Raw genomic sequence first — 22,816 nt, 5'->3', positions numbered from 1 at the left:
TATCAGGTGAAAGATAAATGTATAAAAGCACATAAATAATTTAAATATATATATATATATATATATATATATCCATATTTACTATTTTTCATTTCTGTTGCTTTATATATATCCATTAAAAAAAAATTTTTTTAAATCCCTTTTTGTTTTGTTAATAATTTTTTATTTTTTAAATCCCTTTTTGTTTTGTTAATAATTTTTTATTTTTTTAATCCTCTTTTGTTTTGTTCCTGCTGTGTAAATAATAATGAGACAACTCCTTGGGTATATGCACATTTTTATAATAATTTTTTTGTTCATTATTATTAAGAGTATTCAAAATATTTTGGTCTATAGGTGGATAGACTGGATTTACTAAATGGGTAGCATGATCATTTAAAATTTTATGTTTTAAAGTACTATCAAAAGTTGAAATATTTTGTATGAAATTACGATATGAATCATTTTGTTTTTTAGTTTCTAATAATAAATATTTATAAATCCATACATTCGGATTTATATAATTATCTACAGCTTTTATTAAACCATTTGGAAATGTAATATCATCTAAATGATGATTTTTATTATCATTAATATAATTACTAAATTGTAATAAATATTTTTCATATTTATACATTTGTTTTATTAATTTTTTACATATTTTTTCATTCTCTAAATTATTCATATTATTTTTTTTATCTTCACATATACAAGTTATTTTTGTCAACTGAGATATTATCGATATTATCTTTTTTTCTAAATCATTATCTTCTTTTTGTTTTCTATCAGACGTATAGCTATTATCTATATCTTTTAATTTTTCTATGCTCTCATCATTATCATCACTAATATCAGATCCTTTCTTTTTTTTATTTTTATTCTCATGTATTATGCTTTCATTTTTTTCTTCTTCTTCGTCTTCTGCGTTTATGTGTATTTTCAGCTTTATCCGCCCTTTACTACTCTTCTTCATAATTCAAACATTAAAAGAAAAATAAAATGGAAAGAAAAATGGAAAGAAAAATGAAATGGAAAATGAAATGAAATGAAATAATAAATTAATATATATACGTATATTTATATATATATTATTTTTTTTTATTTATTTTGCCATTGTCATATTTATCACAGATGATATAAATATTTTTCTTTACTTTTTCAAATAGTTTCTTTATATTTATATTTTAATTTAGAACATTTAACAAATATATTAATTTAAAAAAAAAAAAAAAAAAAAATATACATATATTATATATATATATATATATATATATATATATATATATATATAGATATTTACCTAATATGTAATAAAAAATATATGTATAATACATACATATTTTTATTTTCAAAATGAAGATTTTTTTTTTTTTTTTTTTTTTTTTTTATAATATGCCTAAATAAAATTATATACAATATAAATATTTTAAAAGGACCTATGCATTTTATTTTTTAAAATATATAAATATAATAATATATTATGCTCACAAATATATTTTTTATTTTATTTATTTGTTAAATAAATAGTATTATTATTATTATTATTATTATTTATGCATAAAGCCCAACCCCCCCGTAAATTTTAATATTTTTAAAGGAATATATATTTATGTATATAAAGACAATTATTCTTTTATATATATAATAACTTTAAAATTAAAAAATGAAAAGTTTAAATTATATCATATATAAATTTAAAAAAACAAACCCTATTAATAAAGTTATACAAATCAAAAATAAATCAAACATCAACTATATTATATAATATATAAGACATATATTTAAACTAATTAAAAAAAAATTAAAAAATAACAATTAAATAATATATACATATATATAAAAATATATATATATATACATATATATATATATACATATATGTGTGTTTATTGGCTGGTCCCTTAATTTGTACAAAATTTATTATATATAGATATTATATTATCCATTTGATTTTTCCAGTAGTCCATTTTTTTTAAAGATTTGATAGAAAGATCAATTAAACTAATACGATAAAATATTTGTTTATTTTGTTGTGTTATATATGTACTTGTTATTAAATTTTTAAAATCTTTATTCATTTGATTAGTATATTGTAATTTTTTTCTTTTTAAATCAATTTTTCTTATAAGAGGATATTGTTTGGATGATCCTTTAGATCTTGAAATATAAATTTTTTTATTCATTTTATTTCTTCTTTTGATAGTATCATTATTCATATTATTATAACTATCTATATTGTTACTACTATGAATAGTATTATTTTCAGAATGATTAAATTGATCATATTCTTCTATATTTTCATCTTGACTATTTGTTGAATTATTATAATATTCATGTTGTATCAACAAATTTGCATGATTTTTTGATGAATTTATATTTTTATTTATGGTTAATAATTTAAATCGATTATTTTTTAAATATTGTAAGGTATTAATATCTTGCATAGTATTATCATGGTTTACATATATATTAAATATGGTACTATTATCACAAAATGTTTTACTTATTAAAAATCTACAAACAAAATAAATCATATTTTTATATACAAGCATTGCTTTATGGATATTCACTGGTTTGGTTTTTTCTTTTAATAGACAAATATTTTTACTATTTAAATGGTTCATAAAATGAGAGCTTGATAAATAATGGAAATGATCTGTTGTTATTAAAGTTTCCTTACTTAATATATCTTCAATAAATTTTTGTCTAGTTCTATATTTTGATTTTATATATGATTGATTTGTATATGTTGTAAATCTTTTTTTTTTCAAAGATGGATGATTTTTTTCATATATACTATAGTATACATTTCTTGTATTTACTTTCATTTCTGTTTTTAAATAATTATAATTATTGTTTGTTGCCTTGTTACATATTTGTATAGCATCCATTAATAATTCATTTCCTAATATGAAATGACAATTTTGTAAATATATAAATGCATCATATTTTATATTTTTTTTTTTATTCCTATTATTTTTAATTATTTTTTTTTCATATGTTGATGATTTCCCTGTAGAAGTAAATACATACTCTGATAATCTTTTAATCTTTTGTGTATTTATAAAATGTAATAAATTTTTGTGATTTTTTATATAAATATTTTCGGTGATATTAAATATATTTTCCAAACTTTTATTATAATATTTAAAATTTGCAAATATATTATCATCTCCTTCATTTATTTCTTCATATTTTAATCTATTTATATCATGATCATACTTTATTAAATCATCATTCTCTTCTTTTCTAAAATTAAATAAGTATTCAAATAATTTAATAAAATATAACATAACAGATATTAATTGAACTTGTCCTGAACTAAAACATTGAAAATATAAAAGTTTATAAAATAAATATTTCTCTTTTCTAATAATACAAGATAAAATAACTAAATTTTCATTATAATTTTGATTAATTTCAAAAGGATTTTTTTTTGTTAATTTTGAATTATGATACATTATATTTTGAATTAATTCAATCATATTTTTTGATTGTTCTTTATTATTAAAAGAATTATTCAATAACATAAATCGATTTGTCCATTTATTTTTATTTTTCATATATATATAATTCATTATATCTATTAAACAAAATAAATGATAATTTACTTGTTCTTCATATCCTTTTTCTCGATATGTTATTATCACTTTTTTTAATATATCTGATATAAAATATTGACAATTACAAAAATAGGTTCGAACAGACATATTTAATTTATTTGTCATCATATAGTTAAAATAATAATTACTTTTTAATTTTTGATCATATAAATAAAATAATTCTTTATTTAATTTATATAATACTTTTTGTTTAAAATTTTCTTGTAATTTTTTAAAAAAATCTTTTCTAATTTTAAATTCTCCTCTTAACAAAGTATAATATTTCTTTTCAAATTGATTTTTTAACTTTTTATAGACATCATAATATAATGTATTATAATATTTTTTAAATTTAATAAACTGCCCTTTTAATCCATTCACATTTATATATTCATTTAAATATTCAGAGATGATTCTTTGAAATTTATTATTATATTTAAAATCCATCATTTCTGTAAAAATTAAATTAAATAATTTATTATTTTTAAAAATGCATCTTTTTCTCATACTATATTCATGTCTACTAAAAGATGTATCCATTGCAATATGATTGTTACTACCATATTTTCCTTTGTCATAATAATATTTGATATTAAATAATTCATTATTCCAATAAATATTATCTTTTCTTGAATTAAATCGTAATTTCTCAGGTATATAATATTCATTCATTAACTCATCATATTGTTTTCTTAATTTTTGTATAGCATTTTTACAAAACGTTTTCATATGTACATAATACATATTTTTATATATATCTAATATATATAATAACTTGTTAAAACAATAACGATATTCACCATTTTTTATACATAACAACATTTGTTTTATATCATAATTCGTACCACATATTATATATTTTAAATAAAAGTAATTACTAAATATGTAATTTTTATATGCATAATTAATACTTTCAGGAATTATACATGTTCTCTGACAGTAATTTATTATATTATAATGATTCCTTTTATATTTCCACGCACTATGTTTTTGTAAATTATTGTGTAATACAATATTGTTTTTATTAACAAGGTTGTTCATTTGACTTGCCCTTAAAAAGGAGTTATCACTACAATTGTTATTATAATAAACATTATAATAATAATTATCATCATCATTATTATTATTACTACTACTACGACTACTACTATTACTACTATTGCTATTACTACTATTACTATTAATATTATCCATTTCAGTGTCTATCTTATTATTATTATTATTATTATTATTAATGTCTTTGTTCTTATAATTTTTTTTTTTTTTTCTCTTCTTTTCTTCCATTTCACCTGACCTGTTCATAAAAGTCAGGTAATTAAAATTTTCGTTCATATTATTTGTTGAATTATTAAATTGGCTACCTCCTTCAAAGTAATCATTAATATATGTATTCATTCTTGTTTTATATTCGTTAATAAAATAATTATGAAAATTTTCATCATAACAATTCTTATCATGTTGTTTCTTTTTATTTCGACTAGTTCCCTTTTTGTATTGGTTTAAATAATTAAAATAAAAATTAATTGAATCATTTGTCGGAAAGTACAAGGAATAATTAAAAAAAAAATTATTGAAATATTTGAATGAACATAAAGATGTGTTGATATGTTTTTTATTATTTATATACATATTAATATTATTACTATTGAATAAAAAGATATAATTCAAATTACAAAAAATATCCCAGAAATCAAGATTAAAGAAATTACTTGGTACATATAAAGACAAATGTTCTGTGTTCTTATTTTTTATTTTTATTAATTGTTGTATGTTATACCTATCATACATGTTTTGATAATCTGTTAAACCACATTTTAATTTAATTTCCACACTTATATATTTAAAGTTACTTTTTATATTATTATAACACATATTATTATTTATCATGTCATTATGAACATTTTGTGCACTTGTATAATCTATATAAGATTGATTTGATATACTATTATTATCATTATAAAAACTTGCAGGATTAGATAAATTATCACTATATTGTATATTCCTAGTTGTATCAAAATTTATATTACTATCTAACGATTTTGTTTGCGGTTGTATATTCTCTGTATGTTTATATTTTGGTAATAAAAAATAAGGCACAGAAAATAAATTTTCTTCTACATACCCTACATTAATTTGTTGTTGTTGGTAAATATTGTCATACAATATATCATCATCATTATTTTTATTATTATTATTATTATTATTATTATTATATATATCGCTAAACATATATTTTTCATGATTCCTATACATTTTATTATAATTCTTGTTTTTATTTTGTTTCAATATCTTAAGATAATCATAAAAATATATAATTACATATTTTTCTATATCCTTATAATTAAAACTTTTTAAATATTTTAGAATATATTTTTTTATACTACGTATATTTTTTTTCTTTGTAATATATCTTAAGAAAGTTTTAATATTAAATGTAATTTGTTCTATAATTTTATCTGAGTTATCATTTAAATAGTTAATTACTTTATCTGTATAATCAATTATATGTGTTATAAGTTTGTCTGCATGTTGTATATATGTTTTTATTTTATGTGTACATAATTTTTTTTTGTTTTTATTAAAATAATAAAAATCGATAGTATTTCTTATAAGATCAACAAATTCATTATTAAATATAACAAAATTATTATCAGCTAAATAAGATTTGTTGAATATTTTAAATTTCTTGTAACTTATTTTTTTTATCCAATTATTTTGTAGGGTAATATTCAACACTTTCATGTCATTCTTCTTAACAATTTTTAAAACTGATCTTTTTATAAATATATAACTATAAAGATGTATATGTTTCAGTATATAGAAGTACGAATAGGATATAACCATATTGTCTATCTTTACATTTCCATTATTAAGAAAACTAAATTCATTATTTAATAATCTCAAATTGTTAAGGTAATTATCATTCTTTTTATTATTATCATCAATATCATATTTATCATTTGTCCTTAACACAATCATTTTATTACCCTCCCCTATAATTTCTAATGCGTCATTCATTTTTTCTACCATAATTTATAAATGTCTATAACAACATATAATTCAAATGCAGCCAAAATAAAAAATATATATATGTATTTATATATATATATATATATATATATATACTATGTATTATATAACATATATATGTTTATTCATATATGTATACATATATTCTACTTTAATTTTTTTTCATTATGTATAGGTGTGTTCCTTAATTTTTTTCATACTTTTTCAACATTTATAAATGTCTATAACAACATATAATTCAAATGCAGCCAAAATAAAAAATATATATATGTATTTATATATATATATATATATATATACTATGTATTATATAACATATATATGTTTATTCATATATGTATACATATATTCTACTTTAATTTTTTTTCATTATGTATAGGTGTGTTCCTTAATTTTTTTCATACTTTTTCTTCTATAAATATATATATATATATATATATTATTTGAAGATTATGTAAATTTTTTTATTTATTTATACTTTTATGCATTCTAAAACTAAACGGTCTTATATGTTATATATATAATATTTTATTGTATATTATTATAATATATATACCTAAAATAATCTAATTTTATTTAAAAAAAAAAAAAAAATTTAAATTAAATCAAATTAAATTATATTTTATAAACTTTCATGAAAATATTATATATTTCAAAAAAAAAAAAAAAAAAAAAAAAAACCTATAGAAATATATCTTAACATATGAACATTTTCATAGGTATTATTTTAATTATATATTTTTATTCTTTTATTTATTTGAAGAAAATAATATATATACAAAACAAAGAAAAATATATATTGTATAAAATAACATATTATATATATATATATATATATATATATAATAATATATTTGTATATTATTTTTTAAAAAATATAATTTCTTTTTAAAAATAATAAAAAAGAGCTAAAAATATAAAATGTATACTTCTCGATATTTTTTTAAGAATATATATAAAATATACCAAAATGTAAAATCTTATTAAAAAAAAATAAAAACCAAACAAAAAAAATATATATATATATTTTTTTCTATTTTTTAAAATTGTTATTATATATATATAAATATTATTATATTATTTTATAGATTATCTGTATCTATATATATATATATATATTTTTATATATATCTATTTTTTTTAGGTTGAACAATTTTTTGGTTGCATTTATATATAATAAATACATATAACAAAATATATATATTTCGTAATTTTATTATAAATATATTTTTTATGGTTATGGATATATTTATATATATATATAAAAATATATTTATTTATTTTTAATGGTTATATATATTCTTTAAAATTTAAGAATTATTATATATATATTTTTACTATTTGGTTTTTATTTTAAACTGTTATATAAAAATATATATAATAATATTCTTATATTATTTTTAATAATTTTATTTAATATATTTATATTAATGAAATATAAAAAAATAAATATATTCAAAAAAAAATATAATATATATAATATATATAGTACTATAATAATTTTATAGGTTTTATAGATTAATACGATTAACAATATGTAATTATTATAAAATATATATATATATATATATAATACAATTTAATTATGGTTACTTAACATCATTCATATTAATAACAGAGAATGTTCTCAATTTTTTTTTTTTATCCAAATAAGAATAAAATTATATTTGTAATAAATTTCTTTTTCCATATTATATATATATATATATATATATATATATATATATATTTATATATTTATGTTTATATTTTTTTATGGCAAATTATATAAATGGTCCTTTATTTTATATTAAAAAAAAAAAAAAAAAAAACCTATTAAAATATTTTTTATAAAATTAATTTTATGTTTATATTAAAATTGCATGGTGAATGAAAAAATGAAAAAATAAGTAAGGCATTATGACAAATAATTTAAAAAATGTATATATTTAAAAAGATAATTATATATATATTAAGTTATTTTAATTTAGTATTTATACACATATAGTGTATATAAATAATTAACATATTGATTTTTTTAATTTTTAATAATTTAACAAAGTGAATGAATTATAATAATAAAATATAAAAATAAATACATATATATATATATATATATATATTTTATGTGAAATGCATTTATATATTTTCAAAGTTGTTCATTTATTAATACCTTTTTCTTTATAGAATGTTGATTTGAATTATTATTCAAATTAATATTTTTTGAATGTTCATCATTTTTGTTTTGGTTATTTTCATTCTGTATATTATCAATATTATGATCGTTTTCATTTTTTTTTGTTTTATTAATATTTGTATTATTCTTAAGTTTAAAATTTGGATTATCATCAGAAGAAGTATAATTTGATTGTTCATTTTTTTTTGTGATGTTATGATTCTTTTTTTCTTCAATCGAATTACTTAAATGCCATGCAGTTATTAAATCAATTAATTCCTTTGTGACAACTTTTGTATCACTTCCAAAAACACAACTTTGAATATTAAGACATAGTTTAGAGATTTGTCTTCCTGATAATCCAGCTAATTTATTAGAAAGATTATGTAGATAGTCTTGATCAATAGATGAATCTATAGTAATATGATATTTTTTTAAAGGATATACATATTTATTAAAATACATAGTAATCATTTTTTGTATTTCTTTAATATTTGGGTTATCAAAATTATATTGTTCATCTATACGATCTAGAACAGCTTGATCTAAAATATCTTTACAATTAGTAGCTAGAATTATTGAAAATTTTTTAGATTCAGTGCCTGTATGATAAAGAAATGTTGCTAATGCATTTCTTAAGCTTTCAGAGAAATGTAGAGATGATTCATTTCTTCCTTTTCTTAAAAAAGCTTCTGCTTCATCTATAAAAATAATACATTTTTTATTTCTTCTTCTTTTCAGAAAATCAAATATTTTATTTAATTCGACCGATGCATGAATACCTAATGCACTGACATCTCCACCATTAATAATTATATAATCGAAATTACTATGATAAGAAAGTGTTTTTGCAAATAAAGTTTTACCAGTACCTGGTGGTCCATGCAAAAGTATATTTTTTAAATATAGATTATATTTTTTTGAATTCTTTAAACTATTTATTGACCATTGTAATTTTTCTTGAAGTTCTTCATTTAAGACTATTTTATCAAAAAATTTAAAATTATTATATGGGTTATTTTTAAAAGGATACATATAATTTTTGATAATTGCAAAATTTTTTTTAAAATTAAAAATATCAAAGAATTTATTAATATGCCATAGAGAAGTCTCTCTTATTAATTTTGGCTTTCCTAATTTTGTTTCTGCATATGTTCTAATAAGTCTTGTAGTATGTTTGGTTGTATATATACCTACAGATGTTAATGTAACAGTTAATGCAAATCTATATAGTTTTTGTTTATCATTTAAAAATAAGAATAAAGAATTATTAAATTGTTCAAAATATTTATTAATACTTTCTAATTTAGTTTTTCTTTCTTCATCAGCTTTAGTTCTTAATGTTGTTAAATGTATATCTAGATTTTTTCTTTCTCTTTCTATTAAACCTTTATTTTCTTCATAAATCCTAGCTTTCATATTTTCTCTTTCTAATTTTTTCTCTTCTCTAATTTGTTTCATTTTTATATTCATTAATTCCAATTCATTTCTTTTTCGAATATTTTCTTGTCTTAAATATTGTTCATGTTGATTTCGTAACCATTCTTCGTTTTGTTTTTGTTGATCAAGAAGTTTTTTCTGATAAGATTCAGCTTCTAATTTTGTTTTATATTCAGCTGTAATACGTTCTTGTTCTTGTTGATAATTTATTGTTTTCCTTTTTTCTTCATTTTCCATTCTCATACGATTGCTCATATGTTGAGCACGTTGTAAAGATAATTCTTCCATTTGTTTCTCATATTCTTTTTGTTTTGTTAATTCTTGTAATTTTATAACTTCAAAAGCTTTACTAGAGTTAGATGACTGATCTAATTCTTTTAATGCTTTAGCACCTCTTTCTAAAGCTGTAGGATCAAAATTTCCAGTAATATGTTCACTTCCCTTTTCATCTGACGACGCATAGGGTTTATTACTACTGACTGTAGAATTTATTTTCTTGCTCAAATTAGGAAAGTTCATTGTTTCTTTTATTTTTTTAAAATATAAAATAAATAAATAAATAAATATATATATATATATATATTAATATTTGGTTAGGTTCAATATTTATATAGTGCCTTACAAAAAGGGAGTTGTTTATATATATTTTTTTTGATGATTGAAAAAAAAAAAAAAAAAAAAAAAAAAATTAACCTTTCATGGTATATATGTATTATATATATATAAACATATAGGTTTATCTCAAGATTTCATTATTTCTTTTGTAAAATATATAAAAATGCTTTATTTACATAAAAAAAATAAAGGAATCAAGAAGAAACTCTATATTGCTTATTTATTATATACAAAAAATTATTCTAGAGGTACAATAAATAATAAGAATCTACATAATATATATATTATAAAATATAATGAAAAAAAAAAACAAATATAAATATATAAATATAATTAAAAATATATATATATATAATAATTTTACATTATATATACTTTTTTTTCTTGCACTTAAATATATACATATATATATAATATATATATATAATTATTTATTATATATAGGAAATTTTTTAATATATATACATAAAAATTATATATATAATATATATTTCTCATGATCTTCTTTTAGGGTGGAGGGAAAAATTTTAAATTATAATCCTATATGATGATTTTTTTTTGATTTTTTTTTTTTTTTTTTTTTTTTTCCACTTAACAATGGAAAATTACAAATAAGAAATAAACTTACAAAAAAATAAAAGAAAATTTATACCTACAACTGTATGATATTTTTGTAGATATTATTTATATTTTAAATTAAAAAATATATAATAAATTTTTAATGTATATTGAGCAAATAGGGTACATAAGCAAACTGTATTAATAATCTGAATATATATATATATATATTTCATAATGAGATATAAAAAGAGAAATAACATTATAAACGAATCTATAAATAATTACATATATATATATATTAAATATATTTCTTTTTTTTTGTTCAATATTTCTATATTGAATTACTTATATAAATATATATTATAATATCGATATAGAGTTTTATAACTTTTCTTTTTTTTTTTTTTTTTTTTTTTTTTAAAATAAAAAATAAAATATGTATCTTATATATTTATATATGTATACAAATTTAAGTTAAATTGACAAATTTTATAATAACAAAAAAAAAAAAAAAAAAAAAAAAAAAAAAAAAAAAAAAAAAAGAAAAAGAAAAATAAGAGAAGAATGTGCATATGTATTTATTTATTAATATTATTTTTTTTTTTTTTATTTCATATACACATATTTATATTTCATTGATAAAAGAAAACAAAAAAAAAAAAAAAACAAAAATTAAATTTTTAAATATATGACTAAATAAAAAAATTAAAACAGTAACAAAAACCAATAGTAAAAGACAAAATGAAAAATACAAATATATATATATATATATATAGACATATACATATATGTGCATTAATGTTTATATGCTTATATATTCTTTTTAATCATATTTCTAATATTAATTCATAATATATAAAATGGTAACCATAAGGAATACTATAGAACTAATGAACGATATTGAACTGCTAGATTTGTCTCCGTTTTCATCTAAAAAAAAAAATAATAATAAATAATAAATAAAAAGATAGAACACATATATGTATATATATGGTAAAGATAAAACAATATGTAATATCTACATGTTAATAAGAAAAATGCTGATATATGAACATTTCCCTTTTTTTTTTTTTTTTTTTTTATTTTATACAAAGTTATATAAATAAAAATTAATATTGAACCTTAATCCTTACCAGAATTTATTTCTTCTGTTTCTACCATTGTTGGTGTATTTATCTCTAAAAAAAAAAAATAATAAGATACATGTCAACATATATATATATATATATATAAGTAGAAATACGTGAAAATATTACATGTATTAATATTTATGTCATATTATTTTTTAAAAATTTACCTTCTGTGTTTTCTAATTCGATTAATTCCTCAGCAGTCATAGCGGCTTCATTATCTGCATAAAAAGAAAATAATTACAAAAATGTGGTAATATATATATATATATATATGTGTATATGTATGTATGTGTCATATATTTTGTGTATATTTTATATATAATAATTTATTATATATATATATATTTTTTTTTTTTTTTTTTGTTCCTTACTTTCCATGTCTTCCTTGTTTTGCATTTTAGTAGATACGTTTTGGTGTGTGTGTGGGGATATACTTTTTTCTCTTTTTTTGTGTGGTACAAATTTTGGATCAAAAAATTTATTATTATTTTCTAATAATGTATCTTCATTTACTCCTTGGTCAGTTAAGAGTTCATCATTAATATCTTCTAGTTCATTTGTTTCTTTCATATCTTCGTTTAGATTATTTTCATTGAATTCTTCATTTTGTTCATAATCTTCATCCATATATGATTCATCATATTTTTCTTTTTTATTATTTTTTGTCATCTTATTATTATATTCATTTTTCATATACATATTCTTTTGTTTATAATTATTATTATTATTATTATTATTGTTATTCATTTGTAATTTTTTGTTGGTTTTATGTGTTTTACTATTTTTAATTTCTTTATCTACAATATTTTTTTCTTGTTCCATTAGTTTATTTAATTCTTCATCAGCTTCTTCTTCAAAATTTTCTTCTGGTTCTTCTTCTAGTATCATTTGTGATTTTTTATTATTTCCTAATTTTTTATTTACTCTATAACCACTTTTCTTGACAGCATCTTTAATAGTTTGTTCTTCATCTAAGAGATCATCTAAATATTTCATATCTTTTTGTATAAATGCATGCACATTGCTAACGTTTTGTATTTCATTCAAATGTTCATTATCAAATGATTTTCCTTTTACTTTTTCTTTTGCTTCACTTGTTTCTTCTTCATCTTGTTCTACATCTAAAAGATCATTTTTATCTTCATCATTATCTTCTTGGTCTTCCATATCGTGTTCTTTTTCTTCTTCTTGTTTTTTCTTTTCATAATATGATTCATTTTCTTCTGGTTTGTATAAATCATAAAAGACCATTTTTTTCTCGTCATTTTGTAAGAAGCTTTCTTCATAATCATCTTCAACATCTTTATCTTCATCTTCATATTCTTCATATGAATCAGTTTCTAAAAAGCTTTCATCATCATTATCATTATAACCATAGAAAATATTTTCATTATCTACATTTTTTTTTGATTCAAAGTTATTATGTAATTCATTGTCAGAATTTTCTTGTAAATCATTTTCAAGGAAGCTGTCGGATGCTTTATTATTTGATTCTTTTTTTTCCTTCTTTTTATATCCCATGAATTCATCATAAGAGATATCTTCCATCTTTTCTTCCTCATTTTTTAATTCGTCATATTTCATCTCGTCATTTTTCATCTCTTCATCTTTCATCTCTTCATCTTTCATCTCTTCATCTTTCATCTCTTCATCTTTCATCTCTTCATCTTTCATCTCTTCATCTTTCATCTCTTCATCTTTCATCTCTTCATCTTTCATCTCTTCATCTTTCATCTCTTCATCTTTCATGTCTTCACTTTCTTCTTTTTCAAGGAAACTTTCACCGTATTCGTCGTAATCTTCATAATTATATTCATCGCTATCATCGTATTGATCAGTTTCTAAAAAGTTATATCCATAATCATTATCTTGATCATTATATTCTTCTTCTTCTCCTTCTTCATTATCTTGGTGATCATATTGATCATATTCTAGAAAACTTTCTTCTTCTTCATCTTCTTCATTTTTATCATCGTTATTTTCATAGTGTTCTGTTTCAATAAAACTATCTGCATATTCGTCTTCATCTTTATTATATTGTTCTTCTTCATTATCATCATATTCTTCAGTCTCAATAAAACTTTCTGCATATTCATCTTCATCTTTATTATATTTTTCATCTTCATTATCTTCATATTCTTCAGTTTCTAAAAAGCTTTCATCATTATCTTCATATTCATCTTCTTTCTCATTATTTTCACTTTCTAAATTGTTTATTTCTAAAAAGCTGTCGTATAATATTCTTCCTTTTCTGTGTACTGATGATAATATATTTATATGGTTGTTAATGTCTTTTATTTTTTTATATTCATTTATTATATTATCATAATTATTTTCTGCATGAGAAGAAAAAGAAAAGTTTTTTATGGATTTCTCATAATCAGAAAAGCTAATACAATTATCATTCTTAATATTATGATCTGCAAAAAGAATAAAAAATAAAAAATAAAAAATAACATACATACATACATACATATATATATATATATATATATCAATATTATTTATATATATTTATATGAATTATTATTTTTTTTTTTCATACCTTCTATATAATGACCGGTTATACCATTTTTTATTTGATCTAAATAGGTTACTATATTTTGTATAACAAGCAAAGACAGAAGTAGAACATTCATTTTTTAAAAATATTTATTAGGAAAACAAAAATTACAAAAAAAAAATATATATATATATATATATATATAATAATATATTATGAATATATGACAATAATTTTTTTTTTTTTTTTTTTATTGTCTATAGATTAATATAACAAATTAAAGGAAAAGTAAATGAAACATTAATATATATATATATATATATAAATATATATATTAATTATAACAATAAATAAATAAATATATATATATATATATATATATTTATTTATATATCACAAATGAACAAAATAATTATATAATAAAATATTTAAAAAAATATGACAATTATTTTCCCTAATAACCAAAAAAAAAGAAGTAAATAATATAAAATAAATGTTATATTTTGTTATTCATCATATTTACACAGTGTCTTTCTTTCTTTCTTTCTTTCATTGTTTGTTTGTTTCTTTCTTTTCTTTTTTTTTTTTTTATATTATGCATAATCAGGATAATATATTTGACGAATTTTTTTTCTTCTTATTATTTTTTCTTTTTTTTCATTGTATTATAATATAATAGATGTTTTTATTTCATTTATTATTATTATTATTTTTTTTTTTTTTTATATTTAATTATTTTATACATTTTTTTCTATTATGCAACTATAGTGCCTATTAATAATAATGTCTTTTATGTTATGAATAAAATAACACTAACACTAATACAATGGTTATAATATATTATATATATATAATATATATGATTGTCTAATATTATAATTGTTGTAATGTGTATGTATATGACATATATATTTATATATTTTAATTCATTACACCTTTGAATATTATCATTTAAAATTTTTTTATATTTTTTATATTATGCTTGAATGCACTATGAAGCACAATCTATAAATAATGTTAATACACATATATGTTTTTCATTATATATGTTATAATATATTTATTTTATTTTTCATGTCCACAAAATTATTTTTGTTATATATATATATTATTAAGATATAATAAAAATTGAATGAGAAATATATAAACACAAATTATTATTATTATTATTATTGTTATTTTATTATATTTTATATTTTTTTATTTTTTCATCTTGTTATTTTTATTATTATCATGTTGTTTTTTTTTTTTTTTTTTTTTCATTCTTTTCTCTATTCCTTTTACTACGGATACATTTTTTTTTTTAACAACCAAATATAGGTATGTGCAATATATTTGTAAATATATATATAAAGAAAAAAAAAAAGAATATATCGGTATAAAAAAAGACATACGAAAATACACAGCGTATATATTATATATATATACATATATATATATATATATTATAATTACAATTTAATTAAACGTTTTTATATAAACCATTTTGAGATACATATGCAGTATGTTTGTTTTTAATTATTGAGGTTATATTTTTGAAGAAATAGAATGTTTCTTTATTTAAAATAAAATAAAATAAAATAAAGAAATGGAAAAAAATATATTGAATTAAGAAATATTTTAAACCTATTTAGGATATACAATTATTAAAGGTTACAAAGAAAAGAATAAATTTAATTAATATATAAGATAATAAAAATATATAAAGCAATAAAAAAATATATGTAAATAATTAAATTAAATACATATATATATATATATATTGTACATATTTTTAATCTTTCCAAAAAAAATATAAAAAATTAACAAGCTTGTTTTTATTATATATTTTAAAAATATATAAAACACATAAAAAAATAAAAAAATAAATAAAATAAAAAGAGACCGTACTATTTTGTGACACATAAAATACTTTATGTATTTTATAAACTTTGTTTTTTTTCGATGCTTTTAAAATATACTTTTTAATGTTAATGAATTAATAGGTAATTCCTGTTTCTTTTTTTGTCAATACTGTTATATATTAAAAATAAAATAAAATAAAATAAAATAAAATAAAAACATATATATATATATATATATATATATATTTATATATATTTATATATTTATATATGTTTATTTTTGCTTACCAACTATAATTATATTTAAATTTTTTTAATTTTTCTGTTCTTTTTGTTTACTCTTCATGGCTTACCACTTGTTCAAAAAACTACAAAAGGTTAGCAGCAAAGAGAATAAACAAAAGAATGAAAAGAAAAATGATGACATTGATGAATGGATTAAATATTTGAATGAGAATTCTAAAAAAGAAATATTATTGGAGGATGATAATAATATTAGTAAGGATGATAAAAATAGTAGTTATATAAATGAATATGTAAATTATTTAAATAAAATTTTAAAGCATACAGAATGTATAAAAAATAAAAAAGATATCGAAGAGAATGATAATAAATATAATAAAGATGATATAAACAATATTAATAATGAAAATGAACACACTAATATATATATGGATGATAATATTAATAAAGATTGTAATTATAATAGAAATAATAAATCCATATATATTAAAAAATTTTGTAACATATTAAATATTATTGATATATATAACAATTTTAAAAATGATGAAAATAAATGTGATATATGTAATAAATATAATGTGTTCGATATATTTGAAGATATATTTTTGAACTGTTTAGAGATATTAAATAAATTTTTATCTTTAAATAAAGATATGTTTTTAAAAAAAAATATAAAAATAGATTGTAATGAATTAAAAGAATACATAAATAATATTAATATATTACTTAAAGAAACAAATAATGGAGAATTATTTTTTTCACTTTTTTCTTTACAAACTGATAATTCTAGTTTTATATTTTTAATATATGAAATAATATTAATTCTTCAAAAAATATATATATATGATAATATTAATTTTTATTTATATTTACATAATAATATTATATATTCAAATAAAGTTAATTCTTCTTATTATTATAATATCTATTCATTGAAGTGCTTACAAATATTGTATCATGAGTATTATAAAGATAAGACACAAGTTTATGAAGAAGACTCTAATATATATGCTACCAAATTATATGATCAATATTTAATGTTATTAAATAATATAAGGAAAAATAAAATAATGTATCTTGAATATATATCAATATTTTTCAATGAGAATCCTAATATGAATGATAATATAAAAAATAAAATATATATGTCACCTCAACAACAATATGTATATAAAAATAGAACAAAAAATTATTATTTCAATGAAAATAATAATGATTTCTTTTCTATACCAGCAAATAAATCCTTTAGTTCTAAGCTATTTATATCTCATCAAAATAAGGAACTTGAAAGAATATTGAGAAAATTGAATAATATAAAAAAATGGAACAATAAAATATTGATGTATAATAATTTCTTGTATGATTTATCACCACATGATGATTTAAATATTGATTCGGTTGACAATAAAAAATATGCAGATCATAAAAAATTACAAGATAATATAGATAAAAGAAAAGAAATTCATAACACTAAAACTATGAGTAATAATAATAGTGACCATAATGATGATTATATTGAATCATTAGATAAATGTAATTACAAAATGAATAATTCTAATATATATGAACATGAAAAATGTACATCAAATATGGATATAAAACATGACAAAGAAAATAAAAATAAATGTAAAAATAAAAGTAAAAATAAAAGTAAAAATAATAATGATAAATTATATTATTCATCTTATAGTAATAGTGAACATAATAAAAATGATACATCTACAAATTATTTTAGTAGTGATATAACAAATTCATTTCTTTCAATAGATGAGGAATATTATTATAATGAAGAAAATACAATAAAAATGATAAAGGAGAAAAAAAAAAAAAAAGAAAATTTGAAATATATAGAACAAGACAATTTATTTCTATTAATGATAAGAAAAAATAAAATAGATAATATTAGAAATAATATACATAAACTTGTATTAAATAAAAACAATTTTATAGACAAATTATTGTCGATAATAAATTCTAATCAGGATGCTTATCTTATCAATGAAATATTGTTATTATTTTTATTATTTTCACAGAATTGTATTGAAATTAAAAATATAATAACATATGGAAGAATCATAGAAACTGTGATGAAAATGATCAGAGAAGAACACACTTCTTTGTTTGAAAAATGTAATCATTTCTATTTTTTAATAGATGATATAAATCTAAAGATGTATAAGGATAAAAGAAAAATTTTTAATTCAACAGGTCATGAAAACAATATGACACAATATCAAAATGGAATGGATATACAAAATATTCAAAATATAAATAATAACAGTAGTAATTATTATTTTAAAAAGGATGTGTTAAACAATTTGGAGGTGCAAAATAAAAATAAAAATAATATTAATATTCTTAATACATGTTCCAATGAATATGAGGAAAGATTAAATGATAATAAACAAATTGATGAAGAAAAACAACAAAAGAAAAAAAAAGAAGACATATATAATAATATACATAATTATAATGATATATATAATAATAATAATATATGTGATAATAATACATATTATAATAATATTATAAATACCTTTCTTGAAGAAGCACAAAATGAAAATAAAAAAGACAAAGAGATGGAATTATATCTAGATAATATTTCAATAAATATAGATATAAAAACTAGTTTGTTACTTTTAAAAGATTTAATTATTGATAGTGAGTTTGGTTTAAAATATATTTATGAATTAAATATGTTAGAAGATTTTATACTTATCAATATTAATTTATATAATATAATTTTATATATATATAAAAATGATATGTATAAATATTATCATAATACATTATATTTTATTAATATATTCTTAGAAATATTATATAACCTATGTAATTATGATCATAAAAATAAAGAACAAATAGGTTTAAAAAAATTATTACCAATAATAAAGAATCTACAATTTTGTGAACACTCTTTTTTTTTCCTCTTTAAATTTGTATATATATATATGTATAAAATAAACCAGAATATAAATATATTTTATTCATCTGAAAAGATAAAAGATTATCAAAATGAAAAAGGAAAAGTAAATGAAGATAATTATTCCGCATCAAAATATGATGATAATAAAAATAATGATGATAACAACAATAGTGATGATAATAAATATATTAATAATAATTATATTGATGATAAATATCTTCATAATAGTGATCATAAATTATTCCTGCTTTGTTATAATAATCACTTATCAAGTTTCAGTGGACTAGATGAAAACGAGAAAGTATTAAATATTTTTATAAACCAACATTTTATACATTTTTTTAATATTTTATGTAGATTTTTATATTATAATGAAGAGTGGTGTATTCATTTTTTATTTAATAATTATAATAAAGGTTCCAAAAAAAGTATTGATATACATAGTGAAGAAAATATTTTTATTGAGGCTAGTTTTAAAATTCAAAATTATTTTTTTCTAGAGGATATATTAACTTATTATCTAAAGAATTTAAAAGAAGTAAAATATATAGACATGTTATTGATCTTATTATTTTATTGTAAAAATCATGTTATTCAAAAAAATATTTATGAATTTTTTATTTGTTTATGTGAAAGATATACCATTCTATCGAATTATCTAAATACACTATTTTTTGTGGATCAAACTATATTCTTTTATTTTATTAATTATATTATGAACAGTGTAAGAACATCTTTTCTAAGGATTAAAGATAAAATGATTCTAAAGGAAAAAAAAAAAAAAAATAATATTTTAAAAAAAAATGATAATGAAGATATTACAAATAAAGCTAGATCTAATGAATCAAATATTGTTCTAAATCAACATAATAATAATAATAATAATTTATGTGATGATAATATAGGCTTGGGTTTTTTTGTGAATTATATGGAGGAGCTTGAGTTTATAATAAAAATTTTAAACATAATAAACGTGTATATAAATGATAAAGATGAAAAGAATGAAATTATAGCTGATAATGATAATATAACAAAGATAGATTTAAATTTTGAAGAAATAATTTATTATAATAGTATGTATATTAATACTTTGAAAGGAAAAGATATATATAATTATTTAAAAAAATTAAATAATAACTTAATTAGAAATATTTTAATATTAAGAATAAATAATATTTTATATAAATATAATAATCACACTATTGATGATGAATATATATATGGAACATTAAAATATTTATTATATTTCTTATCTAACAAATTAGAATGTAAAAAAAAAATAAAATGTCTTATATGTGTATATATTAGTATACTTATTATATATTATTTAAGAAGTGAAAAAATAAAAACTATGTTAATACAACATATTATACAAAATAATTTATTTAATGTTTTATATAATTTATTGAATTATTATTGTACATATAAATTTAAAAAAAAATATTTCTTCCTTTCTTCCTTTGATAAGAATAATGATTTACATATAAATATTAAAAATGTTTTAAATATAAAAAGAAATAAATATTTCTTTTATTATTCAAATGAAAAGGCACTTTATTTTATACATTATATATATACAAATTTTATACATCACTCTTTTTTGACTAACGTCTTTGAACAAAGAGGAACCTTTTTTTTAAATAACAAGGAATTAAATTATAAATCGGATTGTTTAAAAGATATTCAGCAAACAAACAAGAAAAAAAAAAAAAAAAGTAAAAGTAAAAGTAAAAAGAAAAAGAAAAAAAATAAGTATCCTTCAAATTATAATGATAAAAACTGTGATTCCATATATAACACCCATTTTTATAATAATAATGATATATATAATTTTGATGAACAAAAATCATTTTATGATACTAACTTTAAAGGGACCTCTAATTTGATGTGTGCACAAAATAAAGATAGAACAAATGATACATATTCTAATTTATATTCTGTTCCTTCAAAAAAGAACGAAAAAAGCAAGAAAAATAAATTAATAAAACATATTAATAATGATATATCGGATTTAAGAAAAAAACTAGACAATCAAGAAATAGAACATATACAAGAAAAAGTTTATTTAAATAAAATCATCGAAAAAAAAAATGATATCATAAACAATATTTTATATACATACCTATTATTAAAAGAGAAAAATGAAAAAACAGAGGAAGAAAATATAAAGTTGAAAAATAAATTATTATTAAAAGAAAAAGAAAATGATATTATATTAAACCAAAATGTAGATACTATTAAAAATGATTATATTATTTTATTAAATAATATGGAAGAAACTAAAAATGAAAATGAAAAAATGAATACTCAATTAGATAAGTATACTGATTTGTTAATATATTTATATGATAATATTAAAGAATGCAGAGCATATATGCAAAATATTGAAAATATTACTTTCTTTAAAAATAAAAATGAAAAGCATAATCAAGAAAAATATTTTAATATACAAGAAAAAAATGATCAGCCAATAGAAATATCAATTCAACACGATCATAAAGATGGAATAAATAATGATACTCACGTGTTCAATCAGATGGATAAAATAAGTGTAAATGATAGAAGTACCAATATAGTAAATAAAATATATGATAATATAAATAATGCAAATGACATGAATGAAAATAAATATAATATGGATGAAATTTATGGTAATAATAAAACTTACAATTATATTTATAGTGAAAAAAGGGAACAATTGGATAATTTAATGTTAAATCAAATAAATAAAAATGAAGTATATCAAACAAGTAACCAAATATATGATCAGTCATATAATCATACA

General features: G+C 17.4%; 5 protein-coding genes across 5 annotated transcripts in view; 1 reads left to right on the top strand and 4 right to left on the bottom strand.

Annotated features, from left to right (window-relative positions):
- Positions 1 to 208: 208 nt before the first annotated feature.
- On the bottom strand, positions 209 to 952 carry PGSY75_0707600 (hypothetical protein; the record flags this gene model as incomplete). The annotated part of the gene is made up of 1 exon (XM_018784941.1): positions 209 to 952. The coding sequence occupies one exon, from the start codon at positions 950 to 952 to the stop codon at positions 209 to 211; it is 744 nt and encodes a 247-aa protein (XP_018642442.1).
- Positions 953 to 1,880: 928 nt separating this feature from the next.
- On the bottom strand, positions 1,881 to 6,599 carry PGSY75_0707500 (hypothetical protein; the record flags this gene model as incomplete). The annotated part of the gene is made up of 1 exon (XM_018784940.1): positions 1,881 to 6,599. One exon carries the CDS (start codon positions 6,597 to 6,599, stop codon positions 1,881 to 1,883), a length of 4,719 nt encoding a protein of 1,572 aa, XP_018642441.1.
- A 2,140-nt stretch (positions 6,600 to 8,739) lies between these two features.
- PGSY75_0707400 (putative AAA family ATPase) lies at positions 8,740 to 10,725 on the bottom strand (the record flags this gene model as incomplete). The annotated part of the gene is made up of 1 exon (XM_018784939.1): positions 8,740 to 10,725. The coding sequence occupies one exon, from the start codon at positions 10,723 to 10,725 to the stop codon at positions 8,740 to 8,742; it is 1,986 nt and encodes a 661-aa protein (XP_018642440.1).
- Positions 10,726 to 12,223: 1,498 nt separating this feature from the next.
- Positions 12,224 to 15,154, bottom strand: PGSY75_0707300 (rhoptry-associated membrane antigen; the record flags this gene model as incomplete). The annotated part of the gene is made up of 5 exons (XM_018784938.1): positions 12,224 to 12,312; positions 12,516 to 12,560; positions 12,680 to 12,733; positions 12,887 to 14,935; positions 15,061 to 15,154. 5 exons carry the CDS (start codon positions 15,152 to 15,154, stop codon positions 12,224 to 12,226), a joined length of 2,331 nt encoding a protein of 776 aa, XP_018642439.1.
- A 2,052-nt stretch (positions 15,155 to 17,206) lies between these two features.
- The window catches only part of PGSY75_0707200 (hypothetical protein), a gene marked incomplete at both ends in the record, with an annotated part of 5,817 nt that continues 207 nt past the window's right edge, over positions 17,207 to 22,816 (top strand). Inside the window, one exon of the mRNA XM_018784937.1 lies at positions 17,207 to 22,816. This exon is cut by the window's right edge and continues 207 nt beyond it. Coding sequence (XP_018642438.1) covers positions 17,207 to 22,816 — 5,610 coding nt within the window.

The sequence above is a fragment of the Plasmodium gaboni genome, chromosome 7, assembly GCF_001602025.1.
Source record: "Plasmodium gaboni strain SY75 chromosome 7, whole genome shotgun sequence".
Classification (NCBI taxonomy): domain Eukaryota; phylum Apicomplexa; class Aconoidasida; order Haemosporida; family Plasmodiidae; genus Plasmodium; species Plasmodium gaboni.
This window is presented reverse-complemented; position numbering and strand designations above follow the sequence as displayed.